Source organism: Primulina eburnea, chromosome 8 (genome assembly GCF_022965805.1).
Source record: "Primulina eburnea isolate SZY01 chromosome 8, ASM2296580v1, whole genome shotgun sequence".
Classification (NCBI taxonomy): Eukaryota; Viridiplantae; Streptophyta; class Magnoliopsida; order Lamiales; family Gesneriaceae; genus Primulina; species Primulina eburnea.
The window spans coordinates 27,274,564-27,300,538 of NC_133108.1; the positions used below are offsets into that span (position 1 = coordinate 27,274,564).

The window sequence follows — 25,975 nt, forward strand, 5'->3', positions numbered from 1 at the left end:
ATTTCTATCCCACCAACATATTGATCATTTCCAGAGAAATCATTCATAAAATCACCAGCATCAAAATGAGTTGAATCACTCAAACGGTCACTGCGTTCAGCGAAGTTGGTCTCCTTTTCTTTCCCCTTTAATGATTCTTTATAAAGTTTACAAAGGTGCTCAGGGGCTCGACAAACTTTGGACCAATGTCCTGGAGTACCACATCTGAAACAAGAACTTTCATATCTTTTTGAGTGATTCTCATTAATACTTGTATTCTCATTATGCCTTTTCTGTGGATGGTTTGGGACGTTCTTTTGAGATGAGTTATAAAAATAACTATCTCTATTATTTTCAAAACCACGGCCTCGACCACGACCACGACCACGGCCAATTCCACGTCCACGTCCACGTCCTCGACCTCGACCTCGACCAAAATCTTGTCTTTGAATTTGATTTTGGTTTCGAGGTTTAAATTCATTTTTACTTACAGCATTTACTTCTGGAAATGCTGTTGATCCAGTGGGTCGGGACTGATGATTTCTCATTAATAGCTCGTTGTTCTTTTCTGCCACAAGAAGACAGGGGATGAGTTCAGAATATCTCGCAAATCCACGTACTCTATATTGTTGTTGTAGAGTAATATTTGATGCATGAAACGTGGAAAATGTTTTTTCAAGCATTTCAGATTCTGTGACCTCATTTCCACAAAATTTTAGCTGCGAGATTATTTGATACATCGCTGAATTATAATCACTGACTTTTTTAAAATCTTGGAATCTCAGTGTATTCCATTCATCTCGGGCGGTCGGAAGTATAACTTCTCTTATATGTTCAAATCTTTCTTTTAATCCTTTCCACAAAGCAATGGGATTTTTTTCAGTCAGATATTCACATTTTAATCTCTCGTCGAGATGTCGACGTAAAAATATCATGGCTCTTGCCTTTTCTTGTGATGTACATATGCCATTTTCTTTTATGGTCTCATTTAGACCTAATGACTCAAGATGTATTTCTATATCGAGAGTCCATGGCATGTAATTCTTTCCCGTGATGTCGAGCGCAACAAATTCGAGCTTTGTTAAATTTGACATGGTGGTACTAAAAAAAATTACGATGCATTTTATTAGTTAATGAATATTGCAATACAAAGTAATGGATAAATAACAAGTACAAGCATTTGTAAAAATAAAGAAAACACACGAGGAGGATATTCTCCGATAAATACAAGACCTGTGAGTATGATAACCAAAATAACTAAAAATAACCTTGAGAAAGTCATCTTCTTTTTTTCTTCGAAAAATTTGATGAAGAATAATTTTTAGAGAAGAAGAGAAAGTTGGAGTGATTGAATGTGTTTGAGAGATCATATTTATAGGGCAAAAACTAGCCGTTTTTTACCTTTTATGACCGTTGGTATACAAAAAAATAAAGGTATGTATTTGTATAATTTTATGGTAATAATATGGTGTATATAATATTAGACATGTTTAAATAATTATGTATATCATATCATAATATTATAATGAGTGTCATAATTTATTTTGTTTAAAAACCTTACAGGCTTTTATACTTGTCGTATCCCTTACCGGGAATGTGGGATGTCGTCTTAACATCCTCCCAGGATTTATAACAAGTTTATGAAAAATTTATTTTTATTATTTCTAATAATAACATTATATTGTATATTAAATAAATACATAATAAATAAATAACAGTAAAATAAATATTATTACTTTTGTTACATTTTTCTTCTGTTTGGAGCTTGGAAAAGTATGCAGGACTTTTAGAGCTTCGTGCTGATAACGTGTTGTGAAAAAGTAAAAATTTATGGTAAAAAGTAAAAATCTCAAACTCTCAAAATTTACCAAACTACACACTTTATAATATTTTTCTCTCTACTCAATTGTGATTTTCTTCACAAATGAAAGATCTATTTATAGAGTTTCTTTACACATAATCCAAAAATAAAATTCATCATCACCTACATCATCACACACTAATTTTCAATATTTACAACTCTTATTTTCAACATTCAAATATTCAACATTCAAATATTCAATACACACATTTTAAATTACTAGGAAAAAGCACGTGCAACGCACGTGAGTAATATACGAAGAAATACAAATGGAAAAAAAAAACAATATTTTTGTAAAGAATAATTGATGTAATACTACAAATGTGAAAATATACCAAATTTGTTTATAAGGAATCATTCATATAATACTCCTGATGCCAAATAACTTAGAACTATTCAATATTTTTCCTTTTATACGCTGATCACTATCGATATAGATATTTTTTTTAAGCTGATCACTTTAACTTCTGCTTCAATACACGTCTTCTTCTTTGAGTAAATGCAGCAATTTTCTTGTAAACTTCGATTTCAAAACTTCCATCTTTTGCATGCTTTGATACTTGTAAATTATCTAACATAGTTGTAGTTTTTGGTGAATCTGTTTTTTTCCTTTTGCGATCCTGGAAACTGGCTGCCGTCATTTGCTTTCCAGGCTGTTTGGTGTCGAAGATATCTAAGAACGGCCTTTGGAAGCCTTCCACTACTATAGACAGTTCATTTTTCTGCTTAACAATTTCTTGATTCATCTCGAAAAAAAACACATGCTGCTCTTCCTTGATTGAGTTGTCAAGAGCATTGAGAAATTTTTTCTCATCCAGTTCTTGTTATTATATAGTATCAATTGGAAGTTTAATAATAAACATTTGGAAACTTGACAATATGATTTACAATTACAATTATGTATACCTTATTGAGTAATTCAATATATTCATTCACTGAACAACCAATAAAATCTGAGCAACATCTTCAAACAATGTAAGTTTTTCTGATGTGTCATTATCTTGCACTGTCATCGTTAAACAATACCTATTAAAATTCATGTGGCATCAAAGTATAAGTAGAATTTTTTAACATCACTAAAACATTTGAGAATATGATTCATACCTTTGCATAATGTGAGCAGGTTGTTTTGTACAATTTGCACAACTTTTTCTTTTCGTTGTTTTGATGATTTCTTTGAGACAACTGGCACAAGCTTCATACCATGGCTTTGATTTATTCTCAATCTCACATTTAGTTGCCTTAAAGCAGTAATGCATGACCTGTTAGAAAAGAGTAAAACTTTAATATTTATGCGTATTACATAATATCATTTACAAGTACATATTTAATTATATATTTATATTATATTTAGTAACATCATCTTATGTAAATTTATTTGGAAACCATATACCGAGTTGTAATATTTCTTGTACATGCTTCAAAGAAATATTCTTATCCATCAATTGCATTGAGATACTTGTTTTTTTTGCACGTCTTCGGCAAGCATAAAGCTATCATCATCAGATAATACTCTTTTCATAGAATAAATAAAGGAAAATAAATTGTATAGTAGATATATGTTATAGTATAAAAAAATAATAATAGTAAAAATGAAGATGTAGAAGATAGATTTTCGTCCCATTTCAAACTTGCACATCGAAAATGGAACTGCATAGAAATGTTAATACGAGTGTAATATTTTTTTCCATGAAATAATTTTGACAAGATAAAGTACAAAATGATAATAAGGAAATAAAGATAAGTAGTTATCATATTTTTTTACAATATAATAATTTATCACAATGTGCAAAACAATGATGAAACGAAGTTTGGAAAACCTGCTTGACTTGGAACCTCTTTCTTTCCTTTTATTTCTTGGCTCAGATGTGTTCCCAATCCTTATTAGGATTTTTGAGGCACTTGTTGCAAATGGCTTTAATATTAATACAGTTGACGACATCAAGTATAAAACACGAGACAACTTATTAATTTATGCGATCAGTGAGGCTCATAGTAGCCTATAAAAAAAATTATACCTTGGTAGTTTGGTTCTGATGGCATATTAGCGATAGCCTTAGAGCTATTATCTTCGAATCAACCTGTTGATAAAAATAATTTCGGAATATTATATCGTATCACAATAGTGACAATCATGGAGTAAGACGAGATTGATTTGTGTGAACCCATTAGCTACTTCGTTACATTAGTGAGGGAGAAATGCAAAATGTTACAATATTAAAATGATTATATGAAAATGAAATATTAAAAAAAAAACTAAATGCGCATTGAGCAAAATGTTAAATGCAAACCTTTTGGATGAGGTAAGTGAAGGTGTTCGGCCTATGGTGAATTTCTCTGTGGATTAGCAAATTGGAATTAATTGATGAGGAAATCGGAGTTCCCAAATCAATTCAAATAAATCAGTTATATGTAGGAGGAAATAAAATACGACTTATCAAGATTCAAGTCACTCTACATATATAAACTTGAACACTGAAATAAAAAAAATATTCATAACAACACCGTTGTTTAAAACCACGAAATTGATGCAGTCACGTTATTGAGCCAATCAAAAACAACAAAATTGGTTCATTTCATGTTTTAATAAAAAAAAATCATCAATCCATATTTCATCAACCCTAATGGTCTCCCCACTGCTCAAGTAATAGTAATACACTCACACAAAAAAGCAATATTGCGTGAATCAGTTGCATCCCCAGAACATGTAAGGTACTATGTGCACCACCCGCAGGAAGTCATGGCCCTGCCACATTCATATTCTCAGATGTTCTCATCCCAGATATATGTTCCATGAAAATGTGATAGTTTAAATTTATCCAATTTCCGCAACTTGAATGGTAATAATCCAATAGGTGTTCTGAAACTGCATATCTTGAGAAAATCGTGAGACTACATATTGGCCATCTTATATGCAATATTTGGTCTCAATTTACTGCAACGGTTTTCAAACAAATCTTCATTGTTTAGACGATGAGTAATATACCAGCAAACAAAATATAAAAACACCATAGTGACCATACGGACGTAGAGTGTCTCAACACATATAAACACATTCCAAAAGAATAAATATAAGTAAGTATGATCGAAGTTAAGCAGAATAAAACTCGAGCAAAAGAGGCTTGCGTACCAATGTTGCATACAAAGGTATCTTGTGCGGCAACTGCTCAGCACACTCGAGAAGAAACTGCCAAAATATATAAAAACATACATAAAATAAAGCAACCTGGGCTTAAAAATATTCAAGAAAAAAGAACATATACTTCATTTGACATTAAATAAGCAAATATGTGTGGATGAGAGGATGAATTCGACTTAGCAACTGATTTAACAGCGCTGTACTTGTCACATGCCTCTAATCCAATCGATGTGCTAATTGTTTCAATTGAACCAACGAGTCAAAGAAGCAAATATACAAAACAAAAGCTGAACAGAAGGAATGAAATTTAGTACATAATTGATAAACTAAGCAACAAAATAGCATAAAAAGCATGAAAAAATCCATACGGTAAAATATCATCATTGGAATGCAACAATTCACGGCGAACAACGCCAAAACAGGTCTCTTGAAATATAAAACAACCAATGATGTTAGCAAGTGTCCACCACGGACGGAAATTAGCCGGTATGGTTTACGAGAGAGAGTTCTGAAATCGGTTTACGGTTCAAAGAAAATCGATCTCATTGCCTAATTTAATTTTTTTCATTGGAATTATCAAAATTCATTAACTGTATTTGTTTGGAATCAGATTATGAGAGGCAAAATTAAAATAGCGTAGGAGTTTGGTGTATAAAGGAAAAAACGACGGAAAGGGGAAAGGGGAAAGGGGTGATGGAGGAAGCGTATGGGAAATGATGTGTTGTATTAAAATAATTAGGGTAAAAATGTAAATTCACCATTTAAGGAGAAACAACTAATGATTAATTAAGGGTGAAAATGTAAATTTACAATTGTTGATGTAAATAATTATTCACACTTTTAATTAGAAAAAAAAGAAAAGAAAAGATTAGAAGATAGATTTTTCAACAAAAATAAAATAAAGCTGGAAAGATATGTGGAGCTTTTACCGTGTATGCGTATAAGAGCGGTCTCAAGTGCCGGAGACGCCGACCGAGAACCGTGGGTTCTGTGATTGAAATGAAGCAATGGGCACCGGGGACAGCGGCGGCATCGATTTTATTGTTGCTTATAAAGGTAACGGTTTCATCGACCGGTGCGTCTTCCCCTCGTCTTTTTCAGCATACGGCGTCCAAAAGCAAGAATTACTTGACCAAGGAAGAGTTCTGGTTCAATCAAACCATTGATCACTTCTCTCCTTACGTAAATTCTTTCCTCCCTCTTTGGATGGATGAATTTTTTTGCTTCTATATGCCCATTCATTGCTGTAGGTGTTGACCTAGCTCCCTAACTATTAGAAATGTGGGACTGAGACGTATTTCTGTGCTTTTGTGGTATGCAAATGTTTGATTATCTATTTGTTCTCGATTGGATTAAGCTGGATTTTTGTTTTGAATTCCGTTTCAGATACTACTATTTAGTGATGACTTGTAAAAGCTGATTTACGTAATAGTTTTCTCGTCGGTTTACCTTTCTATTAGCTTGCGTGTCTGTATGGTGACTGTTTTTCATCCAGATGGAATTTTTGTAGGCCACTTTTTCACGTGGAGTAGAAATCCATTGCAATTGGTAAGTAAGCATGCCTTTTGTGGAGTAGATGCCTATACCTACATGTAAATCAACACATATCCATTTGATGAGAGTCAATGAACTATTATGTTTATAATTCTGTTTTGATATATTTAAACATCAGTTAACAAGAATCCTTGCAGAAAAACGGAAACTCTACTAAGATTGATTGGGTACTTTGTATGCAGGATCGCCGCCAATTCGGACAACGATATTATGAATATCTTGATAACTTTCGGATCCCTGATGGGCCAATATTTTTGAAGATCTGTGGAGAATCAGCTTGCGATGGGATAGTCAATGACTATTTGGGCGTAAGTATACACTTCATGTAGGATCCAATGAGCACTCTTGTGAATACTCAAATGGGTACTTAGATACATAAGGAAAAATGGTCTTTTTAATCATCTCAAAGTACCATAAATCAGATATCATGCTGTGAGAAAACAGTTGACGACATCAAAGATGTGTAGTCTCGGCCAAATGAAACCAAATTCTTGAAACGAAGGCTAAAGTTGTTTGAGGCAAGGTTGAGCCCTTCATGTATAGATTTACCCATCGAAGAAGTACTTGCATCAACAAACTATAGACTGGAGGTTATCGATTACATACATCTATAAACTTTTATGACCCTTAGAATCGATCATTTGGGTAAGTCATAAAGATGAGTTACTCAAAGATCAAACCTAGTTATGGAAGCTAGGAATGATAAATATCTGTTCACTAGCTTGAGGGGGTGTGCTGGAGATCATATAATTGTTATTTTATTTTTTTATCTTTATCATTAATTCTACAGGAGTTTATATAATGTGAGGGGATCACCAATGCATAAATGTAGGGATCTCAGATTAAGGTTCTCTTCTTTTAGTATATTTCCAATCAGACTTGTAAATAAGATATACAATTATATTTTTTCTCACACTTCTGCTGTTTACTTCTTTTAACAATAACTAAATGGTTAGATATTCTTGCTGACACTTAAGGAGAAACTTTTCAGTTTGCATGATGATGGTCAAAATATGACTTAGGACGCTGGAGATGGACATGTTTTAAGTGACTGAATTTTTTTAATGCATCTAACTCGCTTTTTTGTGATATCTTACTAAAATTTCTTTGATTGTATCTATATTTATGAATCTTGTAATCTAACAGGTCTTGGCCAAGAAGTTTGGTGCAGCTTTGGTTTCTCTTGAACATCGGTACTATGGAAAGAGTTCGCCTTTTAAATCATTGACCACAGAAAATTTGAGATATCTTTCATCGAAACAAGCACTTTTTGATTTGGCTTCTTTCAGGCACTATTATCAGGCAAGTTACCAACTAATTTTTTCACATCTTATCCACATCATAAATTATGACCTTGAGATATGATTGTTAGTTTCCTTACTTAATTAAGTATACAGTTGGAAGGTGTCACGTGTCTTACACACGATAACCAACTGCAGCAAGATGGAATTTTCAAATATATGATTGAGATATTGCTATTGAATTAGGAACTTACTCTTATCTTAATTTTTTTTTGATAGGAAACATAAATATTATTACTTGGAATTAATAGATCATTACAACAATTAGCGGATGAGCTTTCCGCGAAGAAAGGCAAAAACAAATACTTAATTAAAGCGTTCCAAACTTCCAATCCCTAACCACATCTGAAATTGCTAGATGACGTAATTCTTTGATGTTTCTTATTGACCGTGCCACCCTGAATTTCAGCACATCCCAAACTTTGTCCACCGAGTTAGATAAATCATTGAAGATTATGTTGTTTCTCTCGAGCCATAATGTCCAAAAAGTGAAATGAACGACCGTATACCAGAAAGTGTTAACGGTAGCTCCCTTATGAAACCCAGGATCTATAATAAACATATCTTTAGCTCTCCTCGGAAAAATCCAAAAGAATCTCAGTTCTTGCATCACCTTAATCCAAATGCTTCCTGAGAAAGAACAATGCATCAATAAATGATCCTGATCCTCTTCGTGGTTTTGACATAAGCAGCACCATTGTGGACTTAATGCGCATGTAGGCCATCTTCTTTGCACTGAATCAAAGGTCTGTAGCTTGCCCAGAGCAACAATCCACGAGAAAATCTGAATCTTTTGTGGGATATGAACTTTCCAAATATGTTTGTACTGATGGAATGTAGGAAAATTATGAAGAGGAAAGAAAGACTCGTAAAAAGAACGGACTGAGAACATACCCGAAGAATCTCCCAACCACACCCTAGTATCCTCCGCTCCCAACTCAATACTGACCAAATGAAGGATTGCCATTAAATTACCAAACTCCTCCAGCTCTATCTCATTAAGATTTCTCCTAAAACGCACATCCCAACGATAATTACGACTGACTCCTAAACCAAAAATCTCAATGAAATTACAAATTGGTTTATTTCGTGAGTGTACAGACCAAAAACAAAGAAGGAAAACGCACTTTGAAACAAAGATTCCCTTTCTGATGCCTGATATCTTTGATTTAATAATTATATTTGTTCGAGTTTAGTTTGAATAAATGAGATGATTCAAAAAATATTGTAAGTCAGGATATAATTATCTTTTAGGATATGATGATCCTTTTATTTTAGGTTAGGATATGTTATCTTTATTTTAAATCATTGTATTCTTCTATATATTGATGGCTTGAATCAATAAAGAGTATGAGAAAAGAATTAATCAAAATCTTGTTTTACGAGATCTGAGGTTCTCTCCCAACGAGCCTCACACCCAAGAGATCAAGAGGTTCTCTCCTAACAAGCCTCAAATTCACAATAGACAGTCACCCGAAAAGATCCATAACATGGGACCTTAACAAATTTGTACCACAGCCAGTCGTTATGCGGAATTTCAAGGCATTCGAGCAACAATTCGAAGCCTTTATGATGAGTTATCCAAAGGACATGGCAGCTGCCATGAAACGACAACAAGCTCTTTATTATCAGTTGGAGAAGATATCTAAACGTTTGTCAAACATGTGCGCACAAGAGCGAGAGCAGTGTAGACACAATAGCAATCAACGAGGGACCATCAGCCAGCGTTCCAAAGGGCAACGAGACAGCAAGGATGATTTATTCTATGTACCTCAATATATCAAGTATTGTAATTAAAATAATCTTGACTTTATTTATAAATTAAATAATGATTACCTATCAATCAACAAGCGAGGGAGGTTTCTGGAACTTTCTAAATTTAGTCATCAAGGAAAGAAGCAATCTACCATTGTGCCAAGTGGTATCAAGTCTGTGGGTTGGAGTAATTTAGCTACGGCGTTGGGCAAGATGAGGTCAGGGTATAGCCAGAGCGGCATGCATAGGAATGACCGTGGGCCTAATACTAGGAAGCTCATTAAGGATAATTACAGAGACAATATGACACATCGGGAGATCATCCGAGAGAGAACAATCTCAAATCCTGTCGGAGGCAACCTAAACGCGAGTAGGAAGTGGGAAGAGGCCCTTATAATTTCCAAAAGTAAGATCACCACTTCTTGGTTAGACATTCAAGAGGTTCTTGGGAAAGCATCGAAAAAGAAAGTAATTCTATTCCCGTTTGAAGCAAACAGAGCTGTTTGGTGGCCTTCTAACGCAGATGAATTCTCCTTTTATTTAAGACTTAAGAGAGGCTTTTTTGACAAGGGGATTATGTTGGATTTCGAGGGATGGAAACAAGATATCAACTCGCCTTTTATTAAAGAAAAATGTTGTAACAGTTGGATTTCCATCTATGGGCTACCATGGAACTTATGGGGTGTGGATACTTTTAAAATTGTGGGGGATTTCTGTGGTGGATTGCTGGATATCAGTGGGGAAACTCTTTCATTCAGTGAGCTTGAGGCAGCTAGAATTAAGGTAAAAGGCACTGAGGGAGGATTCATTAATAGCAGGATGCATATTCCACTACAAGGAGAGCTTCGAGAAATTAGTATAAGGGTGGAAACTTTCGACCCTATTGCTTATCATCATTATGATAAGTGTACTTATGCTCAAGTGGTGGTGAATGGCAAGAGAACTTTGGCGGGCTGGGGCAACAACAACATTCTCAGGATGCAATCTCTCGGGGTGGGAAGCAGAGCAGGAATAAGTCTACAAATCCAAAATAAGTCAGGTGCAAATGACCATACAGCAGCCCTTGGTTCTGAGAATATGAACCCTGAACCGGTCATAAACTCAAACAATAAGACAGATAGGTCAGCTACTGCGAGTAGGGAGCTACATAACCTTTCACCCAATAACAATGAAGAAAGGTCGGGAACTTTGATCAGGGAAGCACATCAGCCATCACCAAAGTCCAAGGGCTCAGAAGGTGTCTCCATTGCAGATAATAAGGTGATCAAAATCCTGTCAAGAGTCGTTCCAAAAGTACTAACTGAATTTCATCAATCCCAGATCAACTCATTGACTGACACGCCAAAGAAGGGAATGGACAGCGAGGAGGGTGTTGTAAATTCAGGAATTCCAGTGACGAAGTTTGGGAAAACTTATTACCGCAGATATAAAAGAGAAGATAATGTGATTAATTTCACATCTCGTGTTCAGGAGATTGATAATCAAGTTCTTAATAGCCAGAGGAAGAATTCTTGTGATTTGCTGGGCGCAGAAGGATTTGATGATGAAGGCTCAATGGATAATCAGATGGAAGAAGAGTTGTTATATTCGGATACGGATTCACACATCTCTTCAAGAGTGGAGAGTACTGCTACATTGGAAGAAGATTTTGAGGACTTGGCAGAATTGTTTTCTCCATCGAAACAACAATTTGACTCCAATAAGTTACAAGAAACGGTAATTAACAGATCTAACGTGGGACAGGTATTCTCTGGAATTCAATCATCTTTTTTCAATCACTCTTTTAAGCTTCAGTGTCTTATTCCTGCGTCTTTTTAATCATTGGGGCTGCCTATTAGTTTTTTAGGAGGGGGGGTCTTAAGATCGATGAAAAGCCGGGTTACGATAAAGAAATCCTTCTCATGGAATCGACGGGTTATAGAGGTAAGTGTGGAGGTAGTAATGAGGCGACACATTCAAGTGCAATTCGTGAGGAAAGGATTAATAAGACGGTGGGGAACTTGAGCAGAGAATTACAGAGGCTATATTGTGGTATTAACTATGAGCGTGGTTCTACTTCCAAGGGTTACAAAGTTTCGTTATGAAAATACTGTCATGGAACATACGAGGCGGAGGGGCAGCAACTAGGAGAGAATTAATAAAGAATGTAATACGAACCGAGAAACCAGAGGTAGTCGTATTACTGGAAACAAAAAGAGATCGGGTGGATAGGCAATTTATAGCTAGTATTTGGAAATCGAGATTTGTGGAATGGATATGCTTACCGTCGGTGGGTAGAGCGGGGGGCATTCTGGTTTTGTGGGATCCTAGCCCCTAGGGCGGTGGTAGTGGGTGGCAATTTGATAGGTGAATTCTCGGTTTCGATCGAAATTTGTGCAAGTGAGGAAATTAAATGGTGGTTCTCCGCGATTTACGGTCCACCTAATCCGAGGGAAAGAGAAAATTTCTGGGATGAAATAGCGGGTTTGCATTCGATTTGCGGTGACAAGTGGTGTTTAGGAGGAGACTTCAACGTGGTTAGGAATACGAGTGAAAAATTAAATAGCCTTACCAGAACTACGAGTATGAGATGCTTTGATAGCTTGATTGAGGAACTACATCTAATCGATCCACCACTCCTGAATGCCAAGTACACATGGACCAACTTTAGGAGTCATCCGATTTGTTGCCGTCTTGACAAATTTCTATTCACTAACGGCTGGAAAGATATTTTCAAGAATTACAGACAAAAAGTTCTGCCGAGAATCACTTCCGATCACAATCCGGTCTCTCTTGACACTTGTACTTCGCGATGGGGACCGTCTCCTTTCAGGTTCGAGAATGCGTGGTTGACACATCCCAGTTTCAAAGAGATGGTCAGGGAATGGTGGAATGCTGGAATTTATCAAGGGTGGGAGGGGTATAAATTCATGAGGGATGAAAGCGGATGTCTCGAAGTGGAACAAAGAGGTTTTCGGAGATGTGGGTATTAGGATAAAGGAGCTGACCTGTGACATTCTTAGGCTGGACGAATTAGAGACAGCGGGTAGGTGGTCTGAGGCGTTGAAAGATGAAAGAAAAAAACATAAAGTGGAGTTGGAACTGAACATGTTACGAAGATTACAAATGCAATGTCAAAAAGGGAAACTCAAGTGGATGAGAGAAGGGGATCAAAACTCAAAATTTTTTCACGCTTTACTCAGTGACAGAAGGAACAAATCTCTGATTGACATTGTGGAATTGGAAGATGGCTCAAGAGTCACTGAGGCCAGCAACATTGAAGAGGAGATTCTGAATTTCTATCGCAGATTGTATATGACTGGAGAAGGGGGGCAGCGAGATTTCGAAGCTGAGGCCGAAGTATTTAGAGGTCTAGATTGGTGTGCAATAGATTTCAGTCAATCACAAGAGTTGGAAACACCTTTTTCAGAGGAAGAGATCAAAAAGATGGTCTTCGAAAGTGATGGATGCAAGGCTCCGGGTCCAGATGGATTCACAATGGCTTTCTATCAACATAATTGGGAAACGGTAAAAGATGATTTAATGAGAGTCTTTGCTGATTTTTTCGAAAGCGGAATTGTTAATGGTGTTACGAACGAAACTTATATCTGTCTTATTCCGAAAATAAAAGAAGCAATGAGAATAAAAGATTTCAGACCGATTAGCTTGATTACGAGCTTATACAAAATCTTATCTAAGGTTTTGACGAATAGATTGAGAAGGGTCATCAATTCCACAATCGCGGAAAATCAAAGTGCGTTTATTACGGGTAGACAAATTTTGGACTGCTGCTTGATTGCTAATGAGGTGGTAGAATTTTATCGAAGAACGAAGAAGCGTGGTTGGATGTTCAAAGTGGATTTGGAAAAGGCATACGATTATGTTGACTGGAAGTTTTTAGATTGGGTATTGCTGAAAAAAGGCTTTGGAATCAGATGGAGGAAGTGGATATTGGGGTGTGTTTCGAGCGTCTCCTATTCGATCTTTATTAACGGAAGGCCAAGGGGTAAAATCAAAGGAGACAGAGGGCTTAGACAAGGGGATCCACTTTCACGTCTCCTTTTCAATTTGGTTGTAGATGTCTTGGGAAGAATGATCGATAAGGGTAAGGTGGATGGAAAAGTTAGAGGATTCGAAGTAGGAAGACAAAATGTTCAGATTTCTCACCTACAATTTGCCGATGACACTCTATTTTTTGCAAATTCTAATCATGATTTGCTGGAAATTGTTGGGATACTGAAGAAATTCTGCATGCTCTCGGGTCTAAAGATTAACATGGAAAAAAGTACGGTGGTGGGCTTACTCAGGGATGATGTGGAAACAGATGCAATGGCTATCACCATCGGCTGTAAGAAAGGTAAATTCCCACTTAAATATCTGGGTGTCCCTTTGGGAGGCAATCCTTTGAAGATGGAGTTCTGGGATCCAGTCATTTCGAATATGAGAAGGAGACTTGCAAATTGGAAAAAATCTTTTCTTTCTAGGGGCGGGAGGCTGACATTAATTAAGGCGGTTTTGAGCGCATTGCCTTCTTACTTTATGTCCATATTCAGAGTTCCGAATAAGGTGGGGATAATAATGGAAAGATTGATGAGAAACTTCTTGTGGGATGGACCGGATGGCGAGAAGCATTATCATGTGGTGAATTGGGATCAGGTGTGCAAACCGTTAGTCAGTGGGGGTCTGGGAGTGGGAAATATTTGTCTAAGAAATAAAGCACTCCTCGGCAAGTGGTGGTGGAGAGGATCAGTGGACAGGGTGTCTATGTGGAAGAAAGTTATTACTGGGATTTATGGTACGCAAGATAATGGTTGGGATTTGGGTCTAGCTGGAAATTCGACTTTTAAAAGCCCGTGGAAAGGTATTTCTAGATCGTTTCCGGCTTTTCATCGATTGGTTAGGGGAGTTCTTAAAGACGGGAATTTTATTCGTTTTTGGGAGGATGAGTGGGTGGGCGGGGTTCCTTTTCGTAGTCGTTTTCCTTCATTGTTTGTGATTTCTAGTCTTACTATATCACGTTTTGTTGAGATTGTCAGTAGGGAGGGGATGAGTGTTCTACGGTGGGACATACGTTTCAGGAGGAATATGTATGAGGAAGAAGAGGCTCAATTCAGAGAGCTATTAGGGGTATTAAATGATGTTAAGTTGGAGACGGGGGTAGACGATTATAGAATTTGGGTGGGAGATTCCTCGTGGAGGTTTTCGGTTAAATCGTTTTACAACTCTTTTTTCTCTTCGAGTAATATTTCTCCATTCCCTTATTTCTTGAATATCTAGAAAATACCTGTCCCACCGAGGATTCAAGTATTCTCGTGGATTGTGGCGTTGGAGAAATTGCAGACTTTTGATGTGTTGCAGAGAAGATGGACAACTAATGCGTTGAGTCCGCATTGCTGTAGTCTGTGCCGCACCAATGCAGAGAGCCAAGATCACCTTCTCCTACATTGTGCTTTCTCTGCACAGATTTGGTCCAAAGCTTTTAAAGAGCTGGAATTGGTGTGGGCTGTATCGGATAAGGCAAAGGATATGTACACAGTCGAACCGAGCTTGCATAATGGAAGGAAACACTTGAGATTCTGGTTCACCGTCGTCCACATAATTTTTTGGTCCATTTGGATGGAGAGGAATAGGCGAATTTTCGAAGATAAGGAGGAGGAGGTTGAAGAACTATGGGACAAAGTCAAATTTAGAGCTGCATGTTGGGTGAAGATTCAGAAAGACTACGAACATCTGAGAGTGTCTCTCAAGTTTACAGGGACTGGAATTTTGTTCTAGTTTAAGATGCCTTGTACTTGCTTTTAATCTTTCGTAGGATCTCTATTCTTATTTAGCGGATGTCTTATCCGCTTTTTGTACCAAACAACTATTTCGTCATTAATAATATATGTCTCTTATCAAAAAAAAATATTAGTAACAAAGCCAAAGTTGCTTCTCTGTCTTCGTACCAAGTTCATCAATCTCAAGATTCTTCTGGTTCGTCCTTCTCCCCTGATCGTGTGTGTTTTTTCGGTGTATGTAAAAGGTTTTGTTTTATGCAACTTTTCACTGGGAAAATTATTTGTTCTATTGAATCGTAAAATTATTTATTGTTCAATGCCTCATTTGAAATGTATACTCATTTTAAGAAAAAGTGGACTGTCTTTTAGACTCTTGCTAGTTATACACTATGATTGTTTATTGTCCGTTTTTCTTTATTTAACAGGAATCTTTAAACGTAAAACTAAATAGATCAAATATGGATAATCCATGGTTCGTCTTTGGTGTATCATATGCTGGAGCCCTGAGTGCATGGTTTCGCATAAAGTTTCCGCACCTTACTTGTGGAAGTCTTGCAAGTTCTGCCGTAGTTCTTGCTGTTTACAACTTTACAGAATTTGATAAGCAGGTGAAAGGAAATTTTTCTGTTGGTCCATGCCTCCTGATCTTTCCTTCAAATCAGTTCTGTGCTTGATGATTTCTCCTTTCAAATTTTGATAATTATAATATTATTAGTCGAAGCGTCTTACCCTAGGTACACTTGTGCAGATCGGTGAATCTGCAGGTCCCGAATGCAAATCTGTGTTGCAAGAAATTACTCGTCTTGTTGATCAAAGGCTTGGAGCTAATGACAAAGCACTAAGGACATTATTCGGAGCAGCGGAGGTACGAAATCTTTCTTCTTTCGTTATGGGATACAGAAGAAAATTACACCTAGATTTGATGTTCACATGGTACATGGTATATTACGTGACACATACTTGGTAAACTGCAGAGCAATTTGTTTACCATAGATACTTTTTCTGCTTTTTTAAAGGAGGAGACTAGTTTATTCTTTATCTTTTAGGTAAAGGCATATTCCACATGAGCTGTATTCAACGTGCTGAACGTGAATCCAACTGCTACAAAATTTAGATCTAGATGTATGGTTTATCTCTATTTTTCTTGCTCAGAAAGATTTTTTTCCTTCTCTTGTAGAAATTGAGTTTGGCTAAGTGCTTAGAATTTTTTGTCTGTATTCCATAATGAAGACAGGGACTTGTGCTCCTTGAATCATAAAACCAAGCAATAGGAAACAATTCTGAAGAAGTACAATTTATTTAATTTTTATATTCTAAATTTATTGGTACACATGTGTATATCTTTGTGAAAAATCAATTTTCTTTTATAAGTTGGTAGTATCAGTTCAATATTATTCTTGAAATGATTTTATGGTGTTGATTATATCAAACACGATCAATTAAGCTTTAAATTTTAAAATAAACTTTAAAATAGCATTTTAAAAATTGAAGTCCCCTGGGAGAGGTTTACTCCACTACACTACTAGGGCTGTTGGTAAGGATTACGTGTATTTAAGGCAAGGTTGTAAATGACGGGAGGCGGTGACGGAGCGGTCGGTGACCGCCTACCGCCTCAGGCGCCTAGGCACCGCCTAGGCGGTTGAATTTTTTAAGTAATTTTTTTATAGATAATTATGCAATATAATCATTTTTATATAAAATGTGCAATTAAATAATGTTTAAACACGAAATATAATATCATCTAGATAATGTGCAATTAATAAAGATTCATCATCATATTAATGTTATTATGCTAATAAAGTAATATAATCATTTTTGCCAAAAAAACTAAGTTTAAATTTAAAAGTTTCAATTATCCATCATTAGAACAATTAGTAGACTAAACATAACTAATCTTCCAAATCATCTACATATGCACCATCTACTACATCCATGATCCTCTCATCATCGCGGCGGCGGGCGGATTGTGTGTGGTGGTTCAGAGTTAAGAGTTGAGAGTGAGAACCAAAAATAAAATAAAGAAAGTGAGGTGTGTTAGGGTTTTAATATTTAAAATTAGTTGACTTAGACTAGGTTTTTAAATTTGTTGACTTAGACTAGGTTTTTAAAATTGTTGACTACAACTTAAAAATCCTGACTGCCTCGCCCGCCTGCTCGCCGCCTCGCCCCGCCTCGACCCGCCTGCTCACCGCCTCGACCCGCCTCCCCAACGTCGTATAGCTTAGGCCGCCTAAAACACCCGCCTCATGCATGGCGGCCGCCTCGACCGCCATTTAGAATACTGATTTAAAGATGGTAAAACATGTTCAAAAAAAGTAATGATAATGTTGGGACTTGGGAGATGTAAAAAAAGAGGGAAAATATGTTTCGGAAGAAAAAAAAGTCTGATTTTTGTTTTATTTTCTGTAAGGCTACGTTTGGTTGGAAGGATAGGATAAACTAATGATTAGTATGTAAATGATAAAGAAAATGATTGTGGTAGGATGGATTAATATGGGGTAAAATAATATTATGTTTGGTAAGATTTTTAAGTGTAGGATAATTTTGAATTTTTTGATGAAAAGACGAAATTGCCCTTCCTCTTCGCGGCGGCGGCGGCCGGCCGGAAATGGTCCGCCGGAAACGGCCGGCGGGGGGCTGCGGCCAAAAACGGCCGGCCGGAAATTTCGGCCGGCGCCGGCGGTCGGTCGGTGCTCGGCCGGCGGCGGTCGGCGGCGGTCGTTGAGGCGGCGGGCGGCGGTGGGAAGTGGTGGTGAGTTTGAATTTAGGCGGGAAGTGGTGGTGAGTTTGAATTTAGGAGAAGGGTAAAATTGGAAAAATAAGATGGATTAAGAGTAGGATAAATAATCCTAGGGGTGACGAGGTATTATTTTAACCTACCTAATATAACCTAATCATTCATAAGAGGGATAAGGTGAGTTAAATAATCACGCGTACCAAACGAGGGATAAAGTAGGTTAAATAATATAAACCTACTTTATCCCTCAAACCAAACGGGGCCTAAATGGACAAGGGGACCAGAAATGAATACAAACATACCCTTAGATTATCTAAGATACACAAGATAGTAATTTGTTAAAATATAAGTACGATCCTTTTGCAATTATTGACTTGCACTTGAGTGATTTGTTCAACCACTGAGAAAATGATTGTACATAAGACGTAATGATAATTTTTATCATTTTTTGTTGCTTCTTTATATTTCCTATTCTTTTTTACTTCTTAAATTTCCAGCAGAACACATACGCTTAGAGAAAACGAGAATGTTTGAAGAATCATTTGCATAAATTAGAATAGTAAACTAAGAACTGTGGTATTTGTATTTTAACTGCCAAAATGTGGTAAAGGTCTGAAAATCTGCAGTAGATATTCCTCCTAATCTTATGGTGTGCAACAAAAGGACAATCTATTGTTTTGTATCTCTAGTTTATCATATGTTGAATGAAAATTTGAAAAGCACTTTCAAGTTTCAAAGTAAATTTACATTAATGAACTCAATCAAAATGTTTACAATTGACAATCCTACTTTTTGTATATCTTGAGAGTTCTGTCTTGCTATAAGCTTTATGTGGATAATAGCACGTTTTCACTTGTATTTTTTGTTCTTAGTTTGTGAATTTTAAGGTGTGATTTGTATACTAGTATACTGGTGGGTAGAGCAAAGAAGAAGATTCTAATGTTTTTCTCATCATTTGATTTCTTGTATATGTGCTTAAGAGCGTGTCAAACTAATTAATTTATGTTTTAGGAAGGTCAATAGTACTATCTTTTGATATATATATATAGACTAGTGGTACTTGGTGTATAACCTATTTGAGAAGACATTATTTAGTTCACCTGTCTTTCATCTCAGTGCTTTTAGGTGATTCAAAGATAGTCATGCTTTTAGTATCAAGTAACAACCATTATTGAATGATTTTATGGTATACTTGATGCCAGGCACTTAAGTTATGATAAAGTGAAAAAGCATAAAGCACTAAAATCATTCTTAGTTTTCATGATATTATAGATGATTCATGATTTTCACCATGATAGTTTTCTCAGCAAAAATTGTTCTTTCGTTCTACGAGATAAAGAAGAAAATCACCTATTGATCATATCATTCACAGCTAGATATAATTTTGTGTGAAGCATAAGTGGGAATGAAAGAAAACAATATCTGCCACATAAATTTCCTTTTGCTTCTTTGATCTCTGTTTCCCTACTCACAGAGTTCCACCCTCCTACGACTTTCCCGAGTGAACAAAAAATTGTCTCCTATGTGAGCTTGTTCTATGCCTCAAGTGGTGTGCTTATGTCGGAAGTGAGATTACATTTTGAAATTGGACGTTGAACTGAAGAGATAATTTTATATTTTTTTAGAAAGCCTAATTTATTTCATCAATCATTTTAAGTGCATATCCATCTCCCGTTTAAATTTGGTTCGCATTTGAATTGAAAATTTCATGATGACATCTATTCCTTTCAGCTGTATAATGAAGGTGATTTCCTGTATTTTCTGGCTGATGCTGCAGCTACAGCAGTAGGTGACACAGTACAGCTTTGTTATTCACATAGATTTACTTTTCCAGTTCTTTTATGACATGCTTCCCCCTTTCAGTTTCAATATGGAAATCCAGATAAACTCTGCATCCCTTTAATTGAAGCAAAGAAAGCTGGAGAGGATTTGGTGGTTGGTAACATTTTTTTCACCATCTGCCACATATATCTACGTGATGAAAATGCTAATTCGTTACTCAGGAGTAAATGCACCAAATTAGGTCCTCTCAGAGGAGCTTAAAAAGTAGTGGTTAGTTTTAGAAGCTAAATATGGTTGCTTGGTGACATGGAATATAATTATTTAGATGTATTTCAGCGCACGTTCTGAATTTCTGTTTGGTGGCAACTACTCATACAACAGTGCCTGGATGCAATCATTGAATGAATATCAGAAGTAATTGCACTTAACACACTCATCTCCACTTGCACACAAATAATGGCATTTTACCTTAATTTGAACTGGAAAATTAACCATTTAAGTAGTTTAGAGGCCACTCAGTACTCTGTAATTAAATGAACTTCTGTGATGGATAGCTTATTCAGGAGAGACATTTTCTCTCTTGCTTCACTGTGTTGCTAAAGGAACTTTTAATCCAAATTTTGTCCAGCCTAATACCGTTTGTTGCCCTTGGAAAGTGCAGGAATTTTTTTTCAATCAAATCTAAATTTGATACCATTTATTTTACCTCGCTTTCAGTGATGAAGTTTTTCCCTAACCTGTGCTGCCTGAATTTTCATATTAGGAAGCATATGCCACATATGTGAAAGAGTACTATATAAAGGGTCTTGGTGTCAGTGTTGAAACATATGATCAACAACATTTGAAGGAAACCGCATTAACTAGTGATTCTGATCGATTGTGGTGGTTTCAAGTCTGCACAGAGGTTGCCTATTTTCAGGTTGCACCTTCAAATGATAGTATCAGGTCCACAAAAGTTGATACAAGGTAAGTTTATGCATGATTTATTATATGCTGAATTTTTTTAACGTTTTTCCTTTTTTCCCCAGTTTCCTTTAGTATCTTGAATTGTTGAGGTGAAGAGGAAGATTCATTAATGAAGTAGAATAATATTTAATGGCAGATACCACTTGGATCTCTGCAAAAATGTCTTTGAAGAAAGCATCTATCCTGATGTTTCCGCGACAAATTTGTGTTACGGAGGCACAAGAATTGGTGGTAAAAGCATTCAACCATTTATCGTAAAAAAATAAAATAAAGCATTCAACCATTTTATCTCTGGCTATTTTGTAAATTTTTCTTTTATTCTCTTCAAAAATTGGTTTGTGGGAGATCTAACTAAGTACCTCATGCTCATTTTCTGAAATGAACATGTGATAAAGAAGAGTGTGAGAAATGGAGAACAATGCCTTTGAAATGAATATAAATCTGTCTTTTTTGAGTTTTAACACCCCCCATATTTTATGCACGACTTTTTCTAAATTATTCCACCATTTATGTCATAGACTCGTAGGTATTACCTTACAATTCTTCTATTGAAATAATATGGTATTTATCTTATTGAGTGAATTTATTTCAATTCGTACTGGCCATAAAAGCAGAATATAGTTTAGCATTGTAACATTCCGTAAATTTCATTGGATTTCACTTTCCAATGTTTATTGCTGCAATGGGATCATAATGTATTCATTTGCTTCTCATATTTTTAAATGGCAGGGTCAAAAATAATCTTTACTAATGGATCGCAAGACCCATGGCGACATGCATCTAAACAAACTTCTTCACCCGAGAGTGAGTCAACTTTGTATTTATTGATGGGTTTTACCCGTCAGTGTTTCTATTGTGATTCAGTTCCAAAATTATGTGGTGGCGCCATGCAATTTCTGTCCCTGAGACCTGACATCAAGCATGATTCTCGTGGTCCATGAGCCGTATCTCCAAACAATTCATTTGGTAGTTTGATAATTGCATAGTCATGTTACCGGACAGGAGTAATGGAACCAAACCAATCCGACATACCGGATTAAATCGGTTCTGGATTTCTCAGATTGAGTATATAATCAAGTTCAAAACTGAGTAAATACGAAATGGGTTGCACAGGATTTGACTGGATCGTTGTTCGAATTAGAAAGGAGTTAGGACCTCAAAACATTTTTATCAATATGCATCGCGTTTATTTTGTTCTGGATCAAGGGTTTTAAAATTTAGTTCAATTCAATTAGAATATCGGATTTGGTCCAACGCTAAACCACATTAACCGGTTCCGGATTGAACCGGATTATGCTGGACTGGTTCCGATCATCCCGGTCCGTTAACCATGACTATGATTACTTGAAACTATCCATGGTACACTTTCTTTTCTCGTGCCCTTCCAGACATACAATCGTCGCAGTTGTAAAAATCGGCATATGTTTTAATTAATCGTTGTAAATTCAATGGGATGGTCGACTAACATGACTTTTGTCTTTTATATAAAGAATGTGGTGGCAGAAAAACTTTAGTCACATACCATCTCATGGATTTGCCGAATTTCTGTTGTCTGACTTTTTTTAAAAAAAACTTATTCCAGTGCCTTCATATATCATGAAATGTCGTAACTGTGGCCATGGAACTGACATGCGTGGCTGCCCCCAATCTCCTCTGGTACCTGAAGGTATGCATATTTTAAGATCTTGAATTTTCATGCTTGCCATAATCTAATTGGTGCAGCCTCTTATTTGTCTGCTCAAGGGGTATTCATCGGTCGGTTTGGTTAGTTTTTCTGTTTTTTATTTCGGTTTTTGGTTTTACAAATGTATAATCTGATATCCGAACCATTTTTCTTCGGTTCGGTTCGGCTTTCTATAGAAATGGTTCGGTTATTTCGGTCGGTTTTTTTGGTTTTGATACAATTATTTAAATTAATAAGATAAATACATCATAAAATATAATATGATATCTTTCTTACATGATTTATTAGTAAAAATATAAAGTCTAAATGAATTATATAAACAACAATCAACTAAATATTATTTAAAATAATTCATCATTCACTAATATCATCTGAAAAAATAAATAATAAAATTATTAAATTAAAGAAATATCGGTTTTTTCGATTGGTTCGGTTATGACATGTATAATCCGAAATCGAACCAAATAAATTTCGGTTTTAACATTTTTATATATGAATTAGAAAATTTAGTTTTCAGTTCGATTCAGTGTTCTGTTTTTTCGGTTTGAATTTTCGGTTTTTTTGGTTTTATCCGAAGTTTGAACACCTTCTCCATAAATATCTTACTATACATATTTTCTAGGTCGAACCTTCGTTTTCCGTATTTCTACAACTTACGCATTTTCAGGTGATTCTAAGAATTGCAGCGCCCCAGACGCTGTAAACAAAGTAAGACAACATGTTATTGAACACATCGACTTATGGCTGTCCCAGTGCCAGAGTTCGGGAAGAAATTTTATGTAATTAATGAATCTGAATGCAGTAGAGATGACAAACAACAGCAGTCATTTTGACTTGACAAGCACACTGTTTTATGATTTCAACAGATTCATAGCTGTATCAAGAAAAAAAATGTTTGCTTGAAATAGCATTTCCTTATTTTTATGTTTTTAGATTCATAGTTGCCACGTCTTGAGATCGAAGCGTCGGTGACATCAGGTATTGTTAATCAATTAAATTGAAAATAATAAGTCTCATATCAATTAGTTAAAACCTGTCTAATTTATAAAAATTCAATGTCTTTATATATAAAAATGCGAATAATGTGGAAGTTGTTTCTAACAAAGAAAAGCATAAAATGCGGAACTAATACGAATAACTAGTAATCTTGCAATTAAGGATCACATCTTCGTATCAATGGATTTTTTCACCAGCTCTAGAATTGATCTTGTTCTTTTTTTCCATCTGTTCTTCTTTATTATCTGAGGAAGGACGTAAGGGGGTGAGCGTTTTGGGAAACACTCAGAATGTGGGAACAAATAACATATTATACATATTTGTAAAAATGATTTTTGAACATAACATAATTCAACATAACTGAACAAACAGAATGAAGATGTAACATCCGAAAAACTAACTTACGTGTAAACTACATGCGTACAAATTACTTGGATTGCTTAATTGTTTTATTTAATTGATTTTTTATGCTTGCATGATATTTATTAAATGATTAAATGTAGGATTGCATGATTAAATGATTATACGACATGATTTCATGAAATTGAAGGATTTTACCCGAATATTCGATAATAAACAGAGGAAAGGAGACCGAGGACAACCACGACAAGAATATTTATTTTTAATTAAATATTTTTAAGGCTTTCTAATATGATTCAAAATGATTTAATTTTTCTAAAAATGGTAGAGTTCGAATTATTTTACGAGTCGAACTCGATTTTTCTCGGGAAGCCTGTTTTGGGCAAACAAAGAGTTTTTAAAAGATCAAAAATATTATTTTTGAGAAACTAATCTTATAAACTTTTATGTTTTAATTAAATAAGAGTTATTGAACCCAATAATTAAATTAAGTAGGCCCAATTGCTCTTATACTTAGAAGCCCAAACCAAAGCCCATTAGCATGTAATTTAAAATCTATAAATATGTTACCTAGGCTTTCAGAACACCATTCATCATCACGTGTTTCAGCCGAAAATCACACAACACACACACGAATAATTTCGAAAATACCAAGGAAGAAAAAGCTAGGTTTCTTCGTCGTCCGGTCGTCCAGCTTCGCACCCTTGCCCACGATTAAGTATTAGAGCGTTTTAAACACAAAAAAACGTTTCTAAACTCCTTTTCAGCATAATTCAAATCATATTATCCATGATTTAATTGTTTATGCATGAAAAAATAGTTTTTTGAATATTTTTACGGTAGAACATTTATTTTCAAAAATACAATGTTGTTACGCTTATATGAAAAACGTTATGATTTCCAATGAGTACACTGCCAATATTAGATGAAATATGGTTAAAATATGATTATATTAAAGGAAAAACAAGCTGGAACCGAGGGAACACGAGAGGAGAGGACCGTGGGTTTGTTTGGTTTGCACTTGAGTCATGGGGTTGGCTAGGGTGCATGGTCAATTGGGGCTCGGTCAGGGCTGGATGAGACTTGGTTAGGGTCCTGTATCAGGGATAGGAAGAGTAGTAGCATGGCTAGGACTCCTTGGTTCTGAAAGGGGATCGGTTACGGTGCCTGGAAGCGCAACGCAATCTCAAAATAAATATTTTTCATGAAGAAAACCGAGCACCCACTGGTGTTGTGTAGCAAATACGAAAAAGAAACACAAAATGTCATACATGATGTATTTTAGAAATTTACCTATCAATCACAAAGGTTGATTATTGGCTCCAACCAAGTTGTAAACAACTTAGCTCTTGAAGTGTGGCGCACCGTACTTTTTACTACTTAAAATTTGCGGAAAAATTAAAAATTTTCTTAAATATAAACATTCATACGGTCGTCAACTCATCGTTCATGAAATATCTTTGAAATCCTCCATCGCCAATAAAATTTGCTAACAAAATGCTTGTTCCAAACATCTCTCACCAAAACATAAAATCAGAGTGTTTTAATGTAACGAACCGTACTTTTTACTATTTAAAATTTGCGGGAAAATTAAATTTTTTTCTTGAATACGAAAATAAAATCAATACGGTCGTCACTACATCCTCCATTCACCAATAAAACTTTGCTAAAAGAAAGGTTTGTTCAAAATGTCTAGCAACCAAAACATAAAATCAGAGTTTTAATATTTTCATGCTTAAAATCTTAAATAACGTGGGCGGTCCTCGGGTCTAGCCTTCTGCTCAGTCCAAGCCGGCTCCTTGGTCCCCACCCCTCGTCTCGTCATCAACATACTCACCTGCATCGATCAAGTCTAGTGAGTCTAAAGACTCAACACGTATAAACTGAGAAATAGCGAGTACTACATAATAAAACCGCATGCAACTTTAAAATAGAACATACATACTTGAACTTGAATTTGCATACTAAAACTCGAACATACGTACATAATATAGACTTGCCATAACGTGAAAACTTGTCATAAACATACTACATACTAGAACATACGTAACTTCAACATTTTTCGTAGAGGCATGTTTCGAAGCAAGTGACCCATAACATAATAA

At 35.7% G+C, this 25,975-nt stretch overlaps 1 protein-coding gene and 2 long non-coding RNA genes across 4 annotated transcripts; 1 reads left to right on the forward strand and 2 right to left on the reverse strand.

Moving 5' to 3' along the window:
- Positions 1–2,063: 2,063 nt before the first annotated feature.
- LOC140837856 (uncharacterized) lies at positions 2,064–3,745 on the reverse strand. The gene is made up of 4 exons (XR_012119487.1): positions 3,661–3,745; positions 3,256–3,354; positions 2,945–3,102; positions 2,064–2,866 (listed from the first exon to the last, which is right to left on the reverse strand). It is a non-coding gene; the product is annotated as an uncharacterized lncRNA (long non-coding RNA).
- Position 3,746: 1 nt separating this feature from the next.
- Positions 3,747–5,585, reverse strand: LOC140837857 (uncharacterized). The gene is made up of 4 exons (XR_012119488.1): positions 5,348–5,585; positions 4,971–5,027; positions 4,132–4,177; positions 3,747–3,921 (listed from the first exon to the last, which is right to left on the reverse strand). It is a non-coding gene; the product is annotated as an uncharacterized lncRNA (long non-coding RNA).
- A 278-nt stretch (positions 5,586–5,863) lies between these two features.
- Positions 5,864–23,387, forward strand: LOC140839349 (probable serine protease EDA2). 2 transcript variants are annotated; one of them, XM_073205988.1, is made up of 12 exons: positions 5,864–6,161; positions 6,716–6,841; positions 7,680–7,835; positions 15,771–15,953; positions 16,094–16,210; positions 19,814–19,867; positions 19,946–20,017; positions 20,628–20,830; positions 20,967–21,061; positions 21,560–21,634; positions 22,413–22,496; positions 23,182–23,387. In XM_073205988.1, exons 1-12 carry the CDS (start codon positions 5,979–5,981, stop codon positions 23,295–23,297), a joined length of 1,464 nt encoding a protein of 487 aa, XP_073062089.1. In that variant the 5' UTR covers positions 5,864–5,978; the 3' UTR covers positions 23,298–23,387. The 2 variants fall into 2 exon arrangements, with proteins under 2 accessions (XP_073062089.1, XP_073062090.1); XM_073205989.1 differs by lacking the exons at positions 19,814–19,867; positions 19,946–20,017.
- The last annotated feature ends 2,588 nt before the right edge of the window (positions 23,388–25,975 follow it).